The sequence below is a fragment of the Monodon monoceros genome, unplaced genomic scaffold (genome assembly GCF_005190385.1).
Source record: "Monodon monoceros isolate NGI ecotype Baffin Bay Population unplaced genomic scaffold, NGI_Narwhal_1 Super_Scaffold_1, whole genome shotgun sequence".
Lineage (NCBI taxonomy): Eukaryota > Metazoa > Chordata > Mammalia > Artiodactyla > Monodontidae > Monodon > Monodon monoceros.
In genome coordinates this window covers 68,777,009-68,794,103 of record NW_021703765.1, presented here as the reverse complement: position 1 = coordinate 68,794,103, position 17,095 = coordinate 68,777,009, and the positions used below count along the sequence as shown (strand labels likewise).

At 48.2% G+C, this 17,095-nt stretch overlaps 1 protein-coding gene across 1 annotated transcript in view; it reads right to left on the bottom strand.

Annotated features, from left to right (window-relative positions):
- WSCD2 (WSC domain containing 2) overlaps positions 1-13,672 on the bottom strand; it is a 43,695-nt gene extending 30,023 nt beyond the window's left edge. The window contains exons 1-2 of the mRNA XM_029231759.1: positions 13,015-13,672; positions 2,758-2,872 (exon numbers count right to left, since the gene is read on the bottom strand). Of these exons, the coding sequence (XP_029087592.1) occupies positions 2,758-2,872; positions 13,015-13,393 (494 nt within the window). The 5' untranslated portion in view covers positions 13,394-13,672. The remainder of the gene's footprint in view (positions 1-2,757; positions 2,873-13,014) is intronic.
- Between the last annotated feature and the right edge of the window lie 3,423 nt (positions 13,673-17,095).

Below are 17,095 nucleotides of genomic sequence, written 5' to 3'. Positions count from 1 at the left end.
GACCCTGAGAGGGTCAGGGAGGCTAAGGGGTTAGAAAGTCTTGGAGGTGGGATGGGCAGGAAGCCAAGAAGGAATACAAAGAGGTCCCTGGGGGACAGGGAGACTCTGGAAGGGACAACACCCCAGGGACCACCTGCTTCCATCCCTGCCTCATGTCTCACACCCCCATACACTTACCCACATAGACACACAACATCATATTCACACCCATCTACATATACCTTCAACACACAGGACACTTGACACACACACCCCTCTGGTCCTGTGGTCCCTCTGCCCCATCCACTCTCTTGCTCTTCCCTGTCTAGAGCCACAAGCCAATCATATCTGCAAAGTCCAGCCTCTTTATTCCAGGAAACATCCCCCAGGAATGATGCCTCTATGTCCCCTGAGAGGAGCTGGACCCAGGGGAGGGGGCAGGGACTCTCGTATGTCTTTGGAAGGTGGCAAAACCAAGGTCACGTATCCAGCCAAGTAAAAAATTCCTTTCCTTAAAACAAAAAAAAAAATATCCAGGCACTGCAAGATTGTCAATTTTTTTTCATAGCTCTGGAATCATTTCCTAAAAGGGACTTTTAGTGAGGACCTGTTCTGTAAACAGATGAAAAGGGAAGTGCTTGCTCTGCCTCACAGGGTAGGTATGAAGTGGTGGGGGAGAGGGGAGTAGGACGGCCCCTGCTCAGTCCTCTTGCCCACTGTGGCCTCTGAGGCACTTTCCAGAATCGTGAAAGCTCCTTGGGGGAGCAGCCTGCAAAACACTGGTCATGCGAGGCTGGACCTATGGGAGGTGTCAGCTCACGCCAACACTCGGGACTTTTGGGGGCTGGCTGGAGGGACAGACCCACCCAGACTCATGTCTCCAAACACCCCTACTACTCGGGTAGCGTGTGGTCACACGGTCACCTGGGCAGATGCAGTAAGAGCAGCTTAAACTATCTGGGCATCTTGGAGCTGGGTCAGCCTCCTTCTTCCACCTGTCTGTCGCTGTCTCTCTCAAGCCTTGGTTCTCAGGTGCCCTTGGGGCCCGTCTCACATAAATGGACCCACTGATAGAAGGAACAGTGGACAGCAGGAGTTTCTAAAATTTCCCAGCTGGTGTGAAAATCAGAGCAGTGGTGCTCCAACCATAGTTCCAGGACCAACAGCATCCAGTGTCACCTGGGAACTTGTTAAAAATGCAGATTCTTGGGCCCTACCTCAAACCCACCAAATCAAAAGCTGCGGGTGGGGCCCGGCAATCTTGAGAGATTCCAGGTGATGCTGACGTGTGCGTCCTGGAGCTCACAGCCTAGATGGAGTGACAAGCGCTTAACCAGAAAACGCCGGCGTAGTGAGATGAGGGTTGAGATGGAGTAAGTCCCAGATTGTGGAAATGCAGAAGAGGCCCCCAACCTGCCTGGAGTGTCAGGAGAGACTTCTCAGAGGAGGTGACAGCCAAGGTGGAGCTTCAGAAGATGAGTCAGATCAACTCGCGTAATTCACTCTGGTTCAGCGCATACTTGTGGCTGCCCACATGGGTTTCCAGATGGATGCAGAGATGAGTCAGCTGCAGCCATGCCCCCAAGGGGCTCCCCAGCTACTTGGGGAGGCAGAAGCAAGAACAGGTTTGGGCCACAGAATGCCAATAGCTTACACTTGCTCTCTTCCAGGCACTCAAATATTTGCTTTGCAAATATTAACTCTTCAACTCCCACAAGACCTCTCTAAGGGCATGGACTCTGAAATTCACTTCTGTCTCCCCACCGTTCAATAAATAAATGTAAGAATCAATATCCTCAAGAGCTTGGAGTCTTTCCCAAGCTGGAGATGGTCCTGGGCTCAGGATTTCAATGGTGAACTGTTATGAAAGCTGATTATAAAGGGGACAGTGTGTCCTAGTCAGGAACTGAGGGAAGAGTCCCTTGGCCACCCACTTGCCCATTTCCACTCCAGCCATGCAGTGGAGCTCCTTCAGAGCTTGTGATCAGGCTAGAGCCTGAAGATGAGCATGTTAGAGGCCTCTCACAAGCCATCACATGTCAGGGGACCCAGGGCACAGGGGAGAAGAAGGTCAGCTCACTCCACAGTGCCTCTAGGGCAGCAGTGCTGGTTCCCAGGCCTGGACTGAGGGTGCCAACTCGCCAGTCCTCTGGGGCCTCATCCACTCTTGGAAAGTCAGCTCCCTCCCCCCAGTGCATGTTCTAATCAAGAACATCATTTTATTCTTAGATTGGAAAACACTGTCTGGACAGGTGAGTGTTTCTCCCTGGTAGAGAAACAAATAGTTTCTTGGCTGGTAAACCATTAAATAGCCCTGATCCCGGGCTCCCACCTCACCCTTCCCACGGGCATCACACAAGCCTCATGCTCACAGACTCACACCTGCCTGCGTGTAAACACCCACTTGTGCTTTCCCCACAATTCGGGACCCTTGCAAACATATCCACAGAGGCTCCTGCACTCACAGCTGCTGTTATTTAAAGACAGTTAGGTATTGGCACTAAGCTTACAGACATATGACCCTGCACACTGTACACTGCAAACTCACTCCTAGGCAGAGCCTCACAAATTCCCACAGACCAACTCCCTGCTCAGTTGCACGCACGTATGCATATGCACGCACGCACGCATGCGCGCACACACACACACCCATCACCCTTTCCTTGTAGCCACATGTTCATCCTCCATCATGCCCTCCCACGGAAAAAGAAAGACCACCACAGGTAGGAATCTGAGAAGGAAGGGGTCTGAATGCCTGGGACACTGGTGGGGCCCTACCGTTCTGCACAGTTGTCCTGGCAACGGAAGACGGTCATCTTTTTGTAGTCGAAAAAGGACACGCCTCGAAGGGCCCGGCTCTGGGTGTCATCCAGGTAGCAGCCGATGTACTTAGCTTTGGGGAGATGAGAAAAGTCAGATTTGGCAGGGGGGACAAAGCTGAAAGGGTTTCAGGAGTACCCAGTGTGCCTCTGGCTATGTGGCCTTGTTGACCTTTTGGTACCAATTCCTTCCTCTGAGCAGTAAAGTAGAAACAAGAGAGACTGAAACTCATGTGCATTGGCAGGACATGATCTATAAGGGCAGTGGTGTCCCATGGGTGAGGCTGTGGGCCCTGGAGGTCAACAGAGAGGAGGGAGGGACCTTTCCAAGGCCAGGGTTAAGGTCATGCCCCTGGGCTCTACTGGTGACAACTGGGCACCCAGTAACCCAAGCCAACATCATTCCCTAAGCACCAGGCAGGTGAGACCTGTATTAGGACAGCTCTGAAGAGCTTGATAAGTTGACAGCCTGTTATCATTTCTGCAAGATGGCTTAAGGTGTTATTTTCCCTTGGAAGGAACACTGGCCTGGGATATCTCAAGATCTAGGTTGTCGTATCACTTTGGTTACATTCTCGTGCTGACCTAGTGCATTTAGGCCAGTTACCTCCCTGAGGCCTAGTTTTCTTCATTGTGGGGATGAAAATATCAGCCCAATGAGGTTAACATGGACTTATTTGTGTAAACGTCTCTACCACAGTGTCTTGAATATAACAGGCACAAAGTTAAGGTGAGTGGAATAAAAAACCAGCTAGTCACAGTGCTGTATAAGTACTTTATAGTTTGCCCACCTTGTGGGCCAAGGTGAATGCTTTCATCCGAAAGGAAAATTTTAAATAATGTAAAACAGCTATCTAAGTACAAACCATTCACTTAGTTTTCTTAAAGTAGTACACGTGTTCCTGTACTTCCTGGTAAATAGTACACAAAGATGGTACTTTACAGTTTATAAAGACTTTCCCCATAGGTTCTTATAATCATTAATTTGGACATGCACTTTGCTAACTGCTTTACACATATTGTCTCAGTGAATCCTTAGAATGACCCTATGAGGTAAGTATTAATATTCCCACTCAATGTAGAAGAGGAAACTGAGGCCCAGAGAGGCTAAGTCACCTGCCCAAGGAAACACAGCTTATACCTGTGGAGTTAGGTTTGGACCCAAGCAATCTGGCTGCAGAGCCCATGTGCTGAACTACTGCTTGTTTCTCTTTGAATCCGAGGATCTTTGCAATGACCCAGGTGCAATGGACCCTTGGCATGCTTAAACTGTTTTCTTAGATGATTGAACAGAGGCCCAGAAAGGTGAAGTGAGCTGTCTGAGACCTGAAACTAATTGATGGTAGAACAAAGACTTAAATCTAGATCTATGGGACCCCAAACCAGTGCTCTTTCCACCCTTGCACTTGGAAATAACTGAAGGTTAGACCGAGGACCCAGCCAGCCCTTGGAATTAAACGGCCCTCATAGGGAACGACTGAGGGAAATATTACATGCCACTTGATCTCGTTCATGGGTGGGCTGCTGTCTATTTAAACTGTGGGCTTCTTGTCCCCCTCACTCATGGTGGAGAGCAGGGTCTAGCAGAGGATACAGGCTCATTATGGAGCAATTGTTTCCCTCAACACCACCCTGGTAAGTGCAGAATTTGTTAGCCTCGCTGGAGATGCGTCTCACCCCTGATCACCCTGAATTTCTTTCATAAGACAGAGGTGATTTGGTCAACTAAGAACAGTCCGTCCATCTTTAAAAGAAACATTGCCTCCCTGGAGCGGGCACATCAGATGGTGACAGCTCTGGAAAAGCCTACATCTTGTCACTGTGCTTGTTCAACAATGTATGTCCCTCCTGTGTCACAGAGGGAACCACGGCCCTGGGGCATGGATGCTTGTTTACATCTGGGCTGGGAGTGAGGACTTCCACGGGCCATGGTGGTGACAGCTTCACACCAACTTTAGCTCAATAGGTCACTAGAGGACAGAGTGTCCAAGGATGGGCAGGAGGAGGAAAAAAAGGAGGAAGGAGAGGGAGGGAGAGGGGAAGGGGGGAAATGGTTGTTTTACTTTGTCAGCATGAGGTCACTGTCATCAGATCAAAAACTGTGTGTGTGTGTGTGTGTGTGTGTGTGTGTGTGTGTGAGAGAGAGAGAGAGAGTGAGAGTGAGAGAGAGAGAGAGAGAGAGAGAGAGGAGAGAATATGTATTGAGTATCTACTATGTGCTATCTACTTTACTAAGTGCCATGCCTTATTTAAAAAAATTCAGTCCTCACACGCTTCTTATTAACCCATTTTATAGGTGAAGAGGCTGATCCTAATGACTATTACATCTCTCTGTCTTAGATGCAAACCTTCCTTTTGGCATATGGTATATGTTCTGACTGGTAACCACTCATGTTACTCCATGTTACTCGTTTTTATGTAGAATTCGAAACTATGTAGTCTGCCTATGTTACTACAGTTTGGAAGTGTCTCACTTAAAATTTAAGCCCTGATCTGTCCTCCATCCATTTTACATTTGGGGGTGGGGGGCTTCACTTCCATTTGGCCCACAGACTTCAGGATCACAAGGCACCACACTGAGTTCTGATGGAGAGTAACACTCGTGGCCCAGAAATGCCAGGCTTGGAGTTGGGTGTACTATGACCATGGGTGGTCTCACCTTAGGGTGAGGGTAGGTGCATTTGGCCATATATGGGATAGTGGATTGTGTTAGATGAGATTTTTATAATCAGATTAATAGGAGTGCGAGTGTATGTACACACACGTCCTCTGCGGGGTTAAGGGATAGACTGTAATGGTACTGTTTGTACCTTCAAAGCACCCCCTCTTCCTATTTTTCTGTTAACAGATCTTAGCTGCCCTGACCATGAGGAGGCACTGACCTTGAAAGAGCCAATCATGTTGCACCTGCCACCAGCCAGTGATTGATGGCTACAGGGAAGGGCACATGACCCATTCTTTGGATTTTTATAGATTAAAGCTGCGAGAAAGAAATCTGTTTCCCTTGGGTTATGACACTGGCATCCTCTAAGCCCAGAGCTACCGACAGCCACAATCCCTGGCATCAAAGTCAGTCTGTACAGGAGAAGAACCAAACTAAGTCAGAGGTGAGCAGAGACGAGAGTTAGGAAGAGAAGGGCACAAATCACTCATTTGAAAATCTAGCCCCTTTGGTAGTTTGGAGACAAGACACAATACATTTTCTTCTTTAGCTTAAGCTGATTCAAGATGGGTTTTTGTCCCTTGCCACCAAAGGTGCACTGACTAATATGCTGATTGTCAAGCTAAGTTGCTTAAGTCCACCCAGCTTGGAGAGTCTAGACTACACCATGTCTAGGCTGCTTTTTCCCATGTACCACATTCAGTCTCAGCTTGGGAGAAGGGCTTCTCCATTCTCCAAGAGAGGCCTTCCTGGAGGGATGATGGGAGAGGGAGGGTCTTTTGGGAGAAGAGTTGAGATTTGACCATAGGTCCAACTGCCCCTAAGCCTGGGCTTTTAAATGTCATACCACCCCTTCCCTAACCCTCCCACAGGCCAGGCAACAGACTGAGATGTCCTACCTAATAGGTGCTCAAAGACTTGTTGGGTGAACAGATGACCTTCCATTTCCTCATCTGTCAACAGGAGGAAAAAAGAGATACATGGTACCTTCACTGATGCTCTGGAGAAGAATGGGCGTGTTACATACTGTGACCTGATGGACGGGCTGAGCTCTTTGGGTCAGGCAATGGATATTGAATCTGTTTCCTCCTTGTCCTGGGCAAGTGCTGGTGACTCTTTCCCCACTGACCCTTCAGTGCAGGCTGTGGCCAACGTAACCGGTGACCCTGTCCCTGGAGTTCTATCACCCTGCTAGCAATGAGCTCACCAGCAAGGGTACTGTCCAACCCACTTCCACCATTTTCCAAAGGCCCGCCTCAAGCTCTGCTGTGGTGGCAGAATCTCCCGGAGATGAGGTGGAGATCGAGTATGTAACACAGGGACAAAAATCACAGGTCACTCGAGGGTGAATTAATGGCCGAGTTCACATAATCTATCAGTTTATCTCTGCAGCCATCTAAATATTGCTGAAATGGCCAAGTCCTGTCCCAGTCTGCCTATTTATCTCAAGCACAGAAACCAGTGAGGGGTGAGCCCAGGAGAGCACAGGCATCCGGAAAGGAGCTCTCCTGACTGTGTTTCTTCCCCTTTCCTTTACTTTTTTTTTTCTTTTGCTTCAATTAATCTTCCTTTTCAAGAAATTTTGCTCTCTTCAATGAAAGTAGTTTGTTAAAAAGATAGCTACACATATGCTAATTTGTATTCCTCTTATTTACTGTCTGTGAGTAGATTCACAGACAGGAGGCACTACAGTGTCCTGCAAGAACAGTTTTGGAGTCCACCAGATCGGGGTTCTAATCCTGACACTGCAGTAGCCTTGTAGTATTACTCAAGCTCCTGCCTGAAAAGTGGGAATATTTATGGGTTGAATTGTGCCCCTCATCAAAAAAAAGAAAAAAGATAGGTTGAAGTCCTAAGCCCAGTACCTCAGAATGTGACCTTATTTGGAAATAAGGTCATTGGTGATGTAATCTATGAGGTGATACTGGAGCAGGTGGGTCCCAATCTAATGTGAATGGTGTCCCTGTAAGAAAGTGGCTCTCTGAAGACCCAGAGACACAAGGAGAAGGCCATGGGAAAACAGAGGTAATGACTGGCGTTATACAGCTGCAAGGAAAGCCAAGGGCGCCTGCTGATGCTAGAAGCTTGGAGAAAGGCTTGGAACAGATTTCCTCTTAGAGCCTTTGAGAGCCCATCTTCATTTTGGACTTCTGGCCTCCAGAACTTCAAGGTAATACATTTCCATTGTTCAAGACACCCAGTTCATGGTATTTTGCTATAGCAGCCCTCAGACTCTAATACAGGGGTAATTTTAAGATTGATTGTAAGATTGATCTCTTCATGGAGAAGAGAAACTGTATATTCCTGCCGAGGATTCTCCGCCATCTTGGAAAGTTGTCCTTCAAGAGGATCACTCCAGTGCTGTCTGGGTTTCCTTGCAGAGAGAATGGAATTTCCTGCCCATATCTAGGCTTCCCTGGGGTAGAAGGGATGCATCTTTCACTTTGGTCAAGGTCCATGGATCTCGAAGGCTCAGCTCAACTATCACCTCCCCCAGGAAGGCAGCCATGATACAGCCCCATGACCGAATGGGATCCCTCCTTTGGGATCCCAGAGTCCCCTGGCTTACCCCACCTTAACACTTTTCTGAAACAATTTTCCAAGTATTGTCCATTATTTTTTCAAATTAGAAATAATTTAGGCCCATTGGGGAAGAATTTTTAACAAAGTGAAAAAGTGCTATCGTAGGGGAAAGCAGGATATGATGCTATATATACAACATTCTATTCTTTAGAAATACACACATAGAGGAAAAAGACAGGAAGGTAAAGGTGATACACCAACAGTGTTGACTGGGACTGTTGCTGGATGGTGGGACTCTGGGCTATTTTTATTTTCATCTCTTTTTTGCTATGTATTCTAATTTTTCTACTTTGATAATCAAGAAAAAAGTTATTTTTGAAAACATAATTTACCTTTTACTTGCCTGTCTTCCCCCAGGAGGGTGTGAATATTCCTCAGAGGAAAAAAAAAAACCACTGCTTGAATCATTCTTGTGTCTCCACCTCCCAGCACAGGGCGGGGCATACAGACGTGCAGTAAATATGGAATGAATGAATGAATGAATGAATGATTGCCGTTGGGGAGTCTATAGCTCAGCGGTTAAGAATAAGAGCTTTGGATTCAGACAGAATCGGGTTGGAGTCTGCTCTGCCTCTTAGCAGCTGTGTGACATGGGGGGGCAAGTCATTTACTCTCTCTGAGCCTCTGTTTCTTAATGTATGAAAAGAGTTTAATACTTCCTACCTGATGTGAGGCTGACTATGAGCACACAGTCTCCGACACAGAGCAGACCCTCCATAATCTGCAGAGATCACATCTTCGGCTGGAGGAGATGGGGAGTGGGTGCCCTGCTGTCCCTTCCAAAAATGCTGACTAAATATCCCCGTGTCCTTCTTTACACCCAGCCCACCCGCTCTGTAATCTGCGGGGAACAGAAACAGCACAGACTTTGAAATCAAACTGGATTTGGCTCCTGGCTCTGGTCCCAACAACTGGGTCACCTAACGTAAGTCAAATCATCTCTGTTTTCTCCTACAGAATTACAATATTAATAATAATAGCCGGCACATACTAACTGCTTACTGTGTGCTGAGTACTTACGTGTTGAGAAGCGAGACGATGTAGTGCTTAAGGTTCAGGTGTAAGATTCAAACCACCTGGGTTCAAATCCTGGTTTACCCCCTCCTCCAGCTGGATAACCTTGGGCAGGTTACCTAGCCTCTCTGTGCCTTAGTTTCTTCCCTGTATGCGGGAGTTAATAACAGTGTCTACTTAATTGAGTTGCTACGAAGATTACATGAATAGATGCAAAGGGTTTAGAACAGTGCCTGGCATTCAGAGAGCATGCTATTGATTTATTTTATATAATCATCACATCAGTCATCTGATGTTAATTACTTTTTATCTCCCAAAGGAAACTGAGGCTCAGAGAGGTGAAGTGACCTGCCCAAAGGTGCACAGCCAGCAAGCTGCAGAACTGGGATTTGAACCCTCATTTGGCTGCTCAGAGCACAGGATTTCGCAAGCCTAGCAAGGTGACTGGCACATTGTAGGCGCCAGCTCCACCCAGGAAGTCAGACTTCCTGCCCAGCCCCAGCCCAGCCTGGGAGCAGCTCCACCCTCACCAACTGCGCCGTGATGGGCTCCGAATCCTTTACAGCTTAAGTCTTGCATCACTGCATCAAGCAGAGCCCTTGCCAGCTTCAGAGAAAAGCCAAATGGGTGTACCATCAGGTCAAAGAAGCGTCTCGTTTTTATTAGCGTTAATCTAATATGTTGTATTTCCTTGCTGAACTCGGAATAAGTTAATCAAGGACAGTCTGAATTTGTGTTTTCTTACTAAGACCACCTGATTCTAAAGCTGCCTGATGAGAGCTCTGGGGTCCAGGCTTCTTTCTTATTTTCTCTTCCTTCTCTCTTTATATTTTATAAAATACATAAGATTTCCAGAGGCAGCGGGGATAGCGTGGTAGAGAAGAAGGCTCACAAGCTTTGGAGTTAAATGGACCTTGTTTCAAACCTCAGTTCTTCCACTCACTACCTGTGTAACCTGGGGTAAGTGACCTCTCCCTGAGTTTAAAATGTTTCCATTTGTAAAATAGGATAATAGTCTCTAACTTTTTGAGTTGTTGTGATAATTACATAAGGCAATGAAGCACTTATAACATGGTCTAGCCAATAATGACCATTCGATAGATGTTTAGCTATTACTTCTACTACCAACAGCAGAAACTATTAAGTGACCTATTATTATAAACCAGGAGGTGTCATAAGCATTTTACATATATCATTCCACGCAAATAACATATGAAAAGCAAGTGGGACAGTGACTGGCATGAAGCAGGTGCTCAAGAAATGGTAGTAATTACTCGTGGCAGCGGGATTTCATTCTCATAACAAATGGGGGGATGTTGTTATTGTCGGTGGATAAATCAACCGTGCCACTAGGGAATCATATTCTACCAAAGGACCTCGATAAACACAGGCGATTACCATTCACATAAGGGCCATGACAGGGAGTAGAGAAGAGGAACCTTCGATCAAGCCTGGAGGTGGGGTCAGGGACAATTTCCTGGAGGTGAGCTAAGCTGAGATCTGGAGGAAGAGTAGAGCTAAGCCTGTGGAGACACTCCAGGCAGAGGGCTGGTCATTCATTCATTTGTCCATCCAATCACTCATTCATTCAACCAGTAGGTACTGAGCGCCATCTTTGTTCCTGGTGCTGTCCCAGGTGCTGATAGAATGAGGTGACAGGACAGGCACTATCCCTGCCTTCTTGGAGCTGACGGTCTAGTAGTAGAGACAGACTATAAACAAGAAATTGAGTAAAAACGAGATACTTTCAGATAGCGGTAAGTACTGTGACAAAAATAGAGCTGGGGAATCTGGTCCTGACCAGGCACAAAGTGGGGCTGCTTTAGGACAGTCCAGGAAGGCCTCTACAGGGTGGCCAGGTTTGACTGAGGTCCAGGAGGAAGGGAGGAAGGGAGCCATGCAAAGATACGGGGAAGAACACCCCAGATGCACAGGACTATCTATACAAAGATTCCGAGGTAGGATAAGACTTGGTGTGTTCAATGACCAGCAAGAAGGACAACGGGGAGGAGTGTGTGGTGAGGAGGGGTAGGAAACGTTATAACATGAGGCTGGATTGGTGGGCCACGGTGGGGACTCTGGAATTTATCCTAAGTATGATGGGAGCATATCCTAAGGCACAGGCTTGTGGCAAACTTTGGGGTTTGCAAAGTAGCAGAAGGAGTTTGGTGTGGCTGGGGTGAGACGAAGCTTACTGATTGGAGAAGGTAGAGAGGGAACCCACATCATGATTTCTCCATCAGTGTAGCACCTCACACCTCAACTGTGCCTACAAGATGGGGTCCCTTACCCAGGTAGATTCACAAGAATTTCCTGATCATCCCTAAGAATTTACTGTGTGCAGGCAGTGTGCTAAGTGTTTCCATAACCATGTCTCATTGAACTCTCCGGAGAAACCTGGCGGGGAGGGGGTCATTATTCCCATTTTACAGATGATAAGACTGAGGCATGAGAAGGTAAAGTCACTTGCCTGGACCACACGGCTGGTTGGAGTGGACCTGGACTATGAATCCAAGTCCTCCAATCCATTCTGCCACCTCCCACAATCCCCTTCACCTCCCTGTGAAGTTTTCGAAGAGGCAGAATTCTAGGAAATTCCTGAGGGTGAGACGGTAGGGTCTTCTGGATGCTCCTGAGCCAGGTGCAGGGTGGGACTGAAGCAGGGAAATGTGCTCCCCGGGATGAGTCCCCTCCATTAGTCCTGCTTCTTTCCGCGGTGGGAGAAGGGGTTTTTCATAGGTTGAATCACAGCAGAAGCGTGACACGTGGCAGGGAACACAAGGGCTAGGGAGGTTTTCCTTCTGTCCTGATTGGTCGTAGATCCTCCCAAACCATCTGTCCCAGATTCTGGAAACATCCATTCATGTTAATCTCATGAACTGCAGGGGTTGTGGGGTCCTCCCCAGAATGCAAGTTAGATGGGGAGACGTCGGCTGCTCTGGGAGGTAGTCATAGAGCCAGCATCCAGGTCAGATGGGTCTGATTTGAACTTACCACTTACCAGTTATGTGGCCCTGGAGAAGAGTCTTCACTTCTTCAAGCCTGTTTCCACGTCTGTTAACTGGGCATAAGTCCATATTCCTTGTTTAAGTCCGTGGAGTGTAGTAAAAATCAAATGAGGTAATGCACTTACGAAGAAAAGCCCTTTTTTTTTTCTTTTTTTTGCAGTACGCGGGCCTCTCACTGTTGTGGCCTCTCCCGTTGCGGAGCACAGGCTCCAGACGTGCAGGCTCAGCGGCCATGGCTCACGGGCCCAGCCGCTCCGCGGCATGTGGGATCTTCCCGGACCGGGGCATGAACCCGTGTCCCCTGCATCGGGCAGGCGGACTCTCAACCACTGCGCCACCAGGGAAGCCCAAGAAAAGCCCTTTTGGACTGTGACAGGCTAAGAAAATGCAACGAAATATGCCCAGGGCGATGAGGTTCACCAGGTGCCATCACTGAGAGATCCAGCAAAGTGAACTGAGAAGCAATGCAGTGGAGCAGAAGCTCTGTCACTAGCTAGCTATGTAAACTTGGGCTCCGGTGCCTCAGTTTCCTCACCTTTAAAATGGGAATAACAGCACCTATCACATAGAATTGTGGTGATAATTCAATGCATGTCAAGTGCTTAGAAAAGTACTTGGCCCTTAGTAAGTGCTCAGTAGATGCTAGGTGTTTTGATTTTCAAGTGTATGTAACAAGGGCTAAAAAAGCCTGCAGGGGAGGGTCAGACTTTGGACTCTGACAGATTCAGGGTTCAAATCTAAGCTTGGCTGTTTACAAGCTGTGTGACCTTGGGCAAGCTACTTAATGTCTCTGAGCTTCAATTTTCTCCTCTGTGAAACCTCTTGCATGTATGATGACTGGTTCCTCTTAAACACTGAACACTGGCAGCTGTTATTACGTTATTATCATCATCATCCCCCTTCCCTTCTCCTCAGCCACCTTCCAAGCCCAGATGCTCACCCCTCTTACCTCGCTCCTCCTCCTTCTCCCGAATGACCCTCCCCTTGAGGGCCCGGCTCCAGGCTCCCCCGTAGTCCACCAGCTTGGCTCTCTCATTCCCGTCCTTGCCCTTGAACCAGGGCCCATACCTGCGGGCGATGTTCGAGGTTTCACCTGTATCCCGGAAGGCTCTGCCCAGATTTAAGTCACCCAAAAAGGGCAGCTCAGCGCCCTCCGCTGGGGCCCCCGCAGCGGGGTTGGCCTGGTTCTGGGAGACAGCAGGCTGACCCACAAAACCAGAGTGAAGGAAGACGAGGCTCCCAGCTGTCAGGTAGAGCACCAGGAAGGTAAAGAAACGTACAGGTTTCCTGCGGAAGTACCGCTGGAATTTGAACCAGAGCTTGGCCATAGCGGGATCATTCCGGACTGGATCGTTTCGGCTCCGCTGGGGGCTGGGGGGTGTGATCCAGGGAGGGAATGGAGGCAGTGCTCTGCTTCTCAAGCTTCCCTTAGGGATGCAGTCCCTGGGGGTCTTCAGTCTTAATCCGTCTGCGAAGGTGACTGCCAAGATCAGAGCGGGAGGGCAAGTCCAATGCCTGGCTGAAGCCAAGAGAATAGAGGACAGAGTTCACCAGCCCTCCCGGAGCCAAGGTGAGCTTCTTTGGGCCATGAAAGGGGTTCTGAGGCTTGGGACACGCAGGAGTTGGTCCCATTTTTCTACATCTTGTTCTTTGCCTCAGCGTTCCCAAAGAACTTTGAAAATAGCAATCGGAGGAGGATTTTGTGAGGCTTCACCAGCAGCTGGAGTTCGCTTCTTGCCCTTTCTCAGTTGCTCAGGCCTGTAGGGGCTGGATTATTTCACTGAGGGCCGTGTCTGGCCTCTTCCCCAGCTGGGGACCACGCTCTGTGTGCCCACCTGGCAGAAACAGAAGCTAGCGGGCTTTCATCGGTTAAGCATTCGGGCTCAGGGCCATCACCTGCAAAACAGCACAGGTACAGGCATAAGAAATCTCCTCATAAAGGCCAGAACTCGAAGCGTTCTTGAACATTCTCAAGGGGGGATGCAGAGTCAGAGAGGGGAGGAAACCAGCGGCTCAAAGCACCCAGCAGTGCTGGGTAGAAGCGAATCCTACTGGGTCCTGGTTTGAGGGCAAGCTTTATCTTGGACAAGCACAGGTTCTTATGCCCCACACGTCTGCATATTTGTCAAATATACACTGATTCGTGGGTTACTTCAAGGCCAAAAAGTACTTCCTAGGTCCTTGCTGAACTGTCTGCTGGACCTGGCTGGTACTGAACCAGATCAAATTCATTCATTTTTTTTCCCAACAAATGTTTAGTGAGCACCTACTGTGTAGCAGGCACTGTCCTAGGTGCTGGAAATAAAGCTGTAAACCAGAGAGACACAGTCCCATCCCTCACAGGGCTCACATTGTAATGGGAGAGATCAAATCCATAGCCCCTCTCTTCTATCCAAGGAAGAAAAGAAGGAAGGAAAGCAGAATTATTTAGCAACATACGCATTCACTCAGTATTTATTGAGTGTCTCTGGTATGCCCTGCTTTGTGCCAAGCCTTTTATGTGTATTAATGATTCTTCCCCATGTTCCTGTGGGAAGTAACTATTTCCCATTTTACAGATGAGGGAACTGAGGACACACAGCTGGTGAGTGGTGGAGGTGGGATTTGAACCCAGGATGGTCCAAACACAAAACCGCAGCTCTGAACCCCTGCCTTTTTGACACTCTTTCTCCAAGTGATGGTCTGGGCATCACTTGGGAATCCAGAGACAGCCCCTGAAGCAGCAGCCCATCTCCACTGCCTCCCAATGACCAGCAGTGGCTCATCCTTTGAGGGTCCCTCAGAGTGTGGTCTGAGGAGCATCTGATTCAGAAACACTTGGCAGCCTGGTTAAACATGAAGTTTCCTGACCTCTCCAACCAGAATCTCTGGCTGAAGAGGACACCTGCAGGTGTAACAAGGTGCCCTCAGGTGATGGTAATGAGCACAAAGGTTTGAGAACCACGGCTTTATGAGTCAACATTCAGAATCATCAGCCAGGAGGAAAATAGAATCTAAATTAGAAAATAGAAGACTCCACTTGGCCTATGTTGTTTCATTTTACCACCAGCAGGGGGCCTCATGACAATCTTGGCCAGTGCAAAGAATTCAGCTGTCAGCCAGCGGGTGATTTGAATGGTAACGGCCCCTACCAATCCAGACAGCAGCATGGGAGTTTAACTGTGGTTCAAGGTAGAGTCCAGTGTCCCTCCATATGCCATCCTATTAATTCAGGAACTAAGTACTGAGCACCTACATGCACCAGCTACTGTTGCAGGAACTTGGAATAATTAAATGAACAAAACAGCCCCAAATCCATGCTCTCGCGGGGTCAAACTATGTGTTCATCCATCCATCCATCCATCCATCCATCCATCCATCATCCTTTAATCTATCCAGCAGTCCACCTACCCATCTGTCAAGTCACAATCTATTCACCCATCCATCATCCATTCTTTAATCTACCCATCAATTCACCTACCCCTCCATCCATTCATCATTAATCTATTCATTAATCCATCCACCCATCCATCCATCTATCCATTCATCTGAACTGTAGCAGCCCACTCATCCATCCAACTCTCCACCCATCCATTCATCCACCCATTCTTCCATTCATTTAACAACATGTGTTACTTGCCTACTGTATGTGTGCTTGGAATGCAGAAATAAATAATTCAGAGTTGCTGCTTTCAGAGAATTCAGAATCTACTGAGGGAGCCAGCAATTTAAACAATCACTATACTAAATCACTATACTACATAGACAATGATAAATCCCATAGTAGATGTATATGTGATATAGAGCAGCAATTAATATTAACAGCTAATGTTTACCAAGCACTTATTATGTGCCAGATACTGCTCTAAATGCTTACATACTCTGATTTAATCCTCATAACAATTCAATAAGGGAGATCTGTATCTACTTTACAGAGGCGAGGAATGAGGCTCAGAATTATTAAGCAACTTGTCCAGGGCCACACAGCTGTGAAGTTGCAGCTGGATTGTGAACCGAGGCCCATCTGATTTCACAGCTTGTATTCCTAACCACATGCCTATTCCGGACTTATATCCCTTTGAGAATATGGCGAAAACTACAGACATATGCCCAGAAAAGAGCCCTTGCACATAAGCTCCTAGATTTTGGCTTACAATGTCAAGGGGTTTCTGGACCCCGGGGTAAGAAGCCCTGGAATACAGGAGCCCAGAGAAGTGAGGGACTGTAGCTGCCCTGAAGGGCTTCTCCCAGGAGGGGTCTTTAAGCTGGCAGGTCTTGCAAGGGGAGTCAGCTTTCTGTGTGAAGGAACAGCAGAAGGACACCTTAGGGAGGAGGAAGAGCACACGCGGCCCGCAGGGCACTGGGGTGGAGGCAGCCAAGGAGCTTAGGGCATGGTGAGAATGCAGGGAAGCGCTGGGTGGGGTCAGACCCTGGGGAGCCTTGAATGCCAAGCTCAGAAGTCTGGACTGTGCTCTAACTGAAGTTTCACCAGTCTCCTATCAGCTAGAAAACCTCCAGGCAGTGGGTTGTGCCCCACGGTATTTCGTGTAGATCACACACATGGCAGAGATTTCTGCAGCTGGGACAGGATGAAAAAAGGCCAGCAGCCCTCAAGGGAATGGGCAGGGGACACCAGCCCTTCCAGAGACAGGCAAGCAAGAGCATGGACTCTGGAGGCAGACCGACCTGGGGTCAAACCCTCCCTCTTCCGCCCGCCACCTATGTGATTGGGGCAAGACACCTCTTCTCACTGACTGAGGCTCCTTTCCTGGGGAGTGGACAGTAAGAAGCTTGACACCACCCCCGCCCCGCAAATACTGCCGGCAGGATTGCATTAAAAATTGTAGGAAGACTGCCTGGCACATAGTAGGTGCTCAAGAAAAGCCTCCGGCCACTGTCCCTCTCGTGAGCACATGTGAGCTGCCATCAGAGCCACTTGCTACAGCAGCACATTTGCTGCGGGCATGAAGACAGCAAAGATTTCAGCTGTTCTGTTCCCTGTGGCTTTTTGTCTTTCTGAGGATATTTCTGGGTGTAGTTCTTTTTTGTTG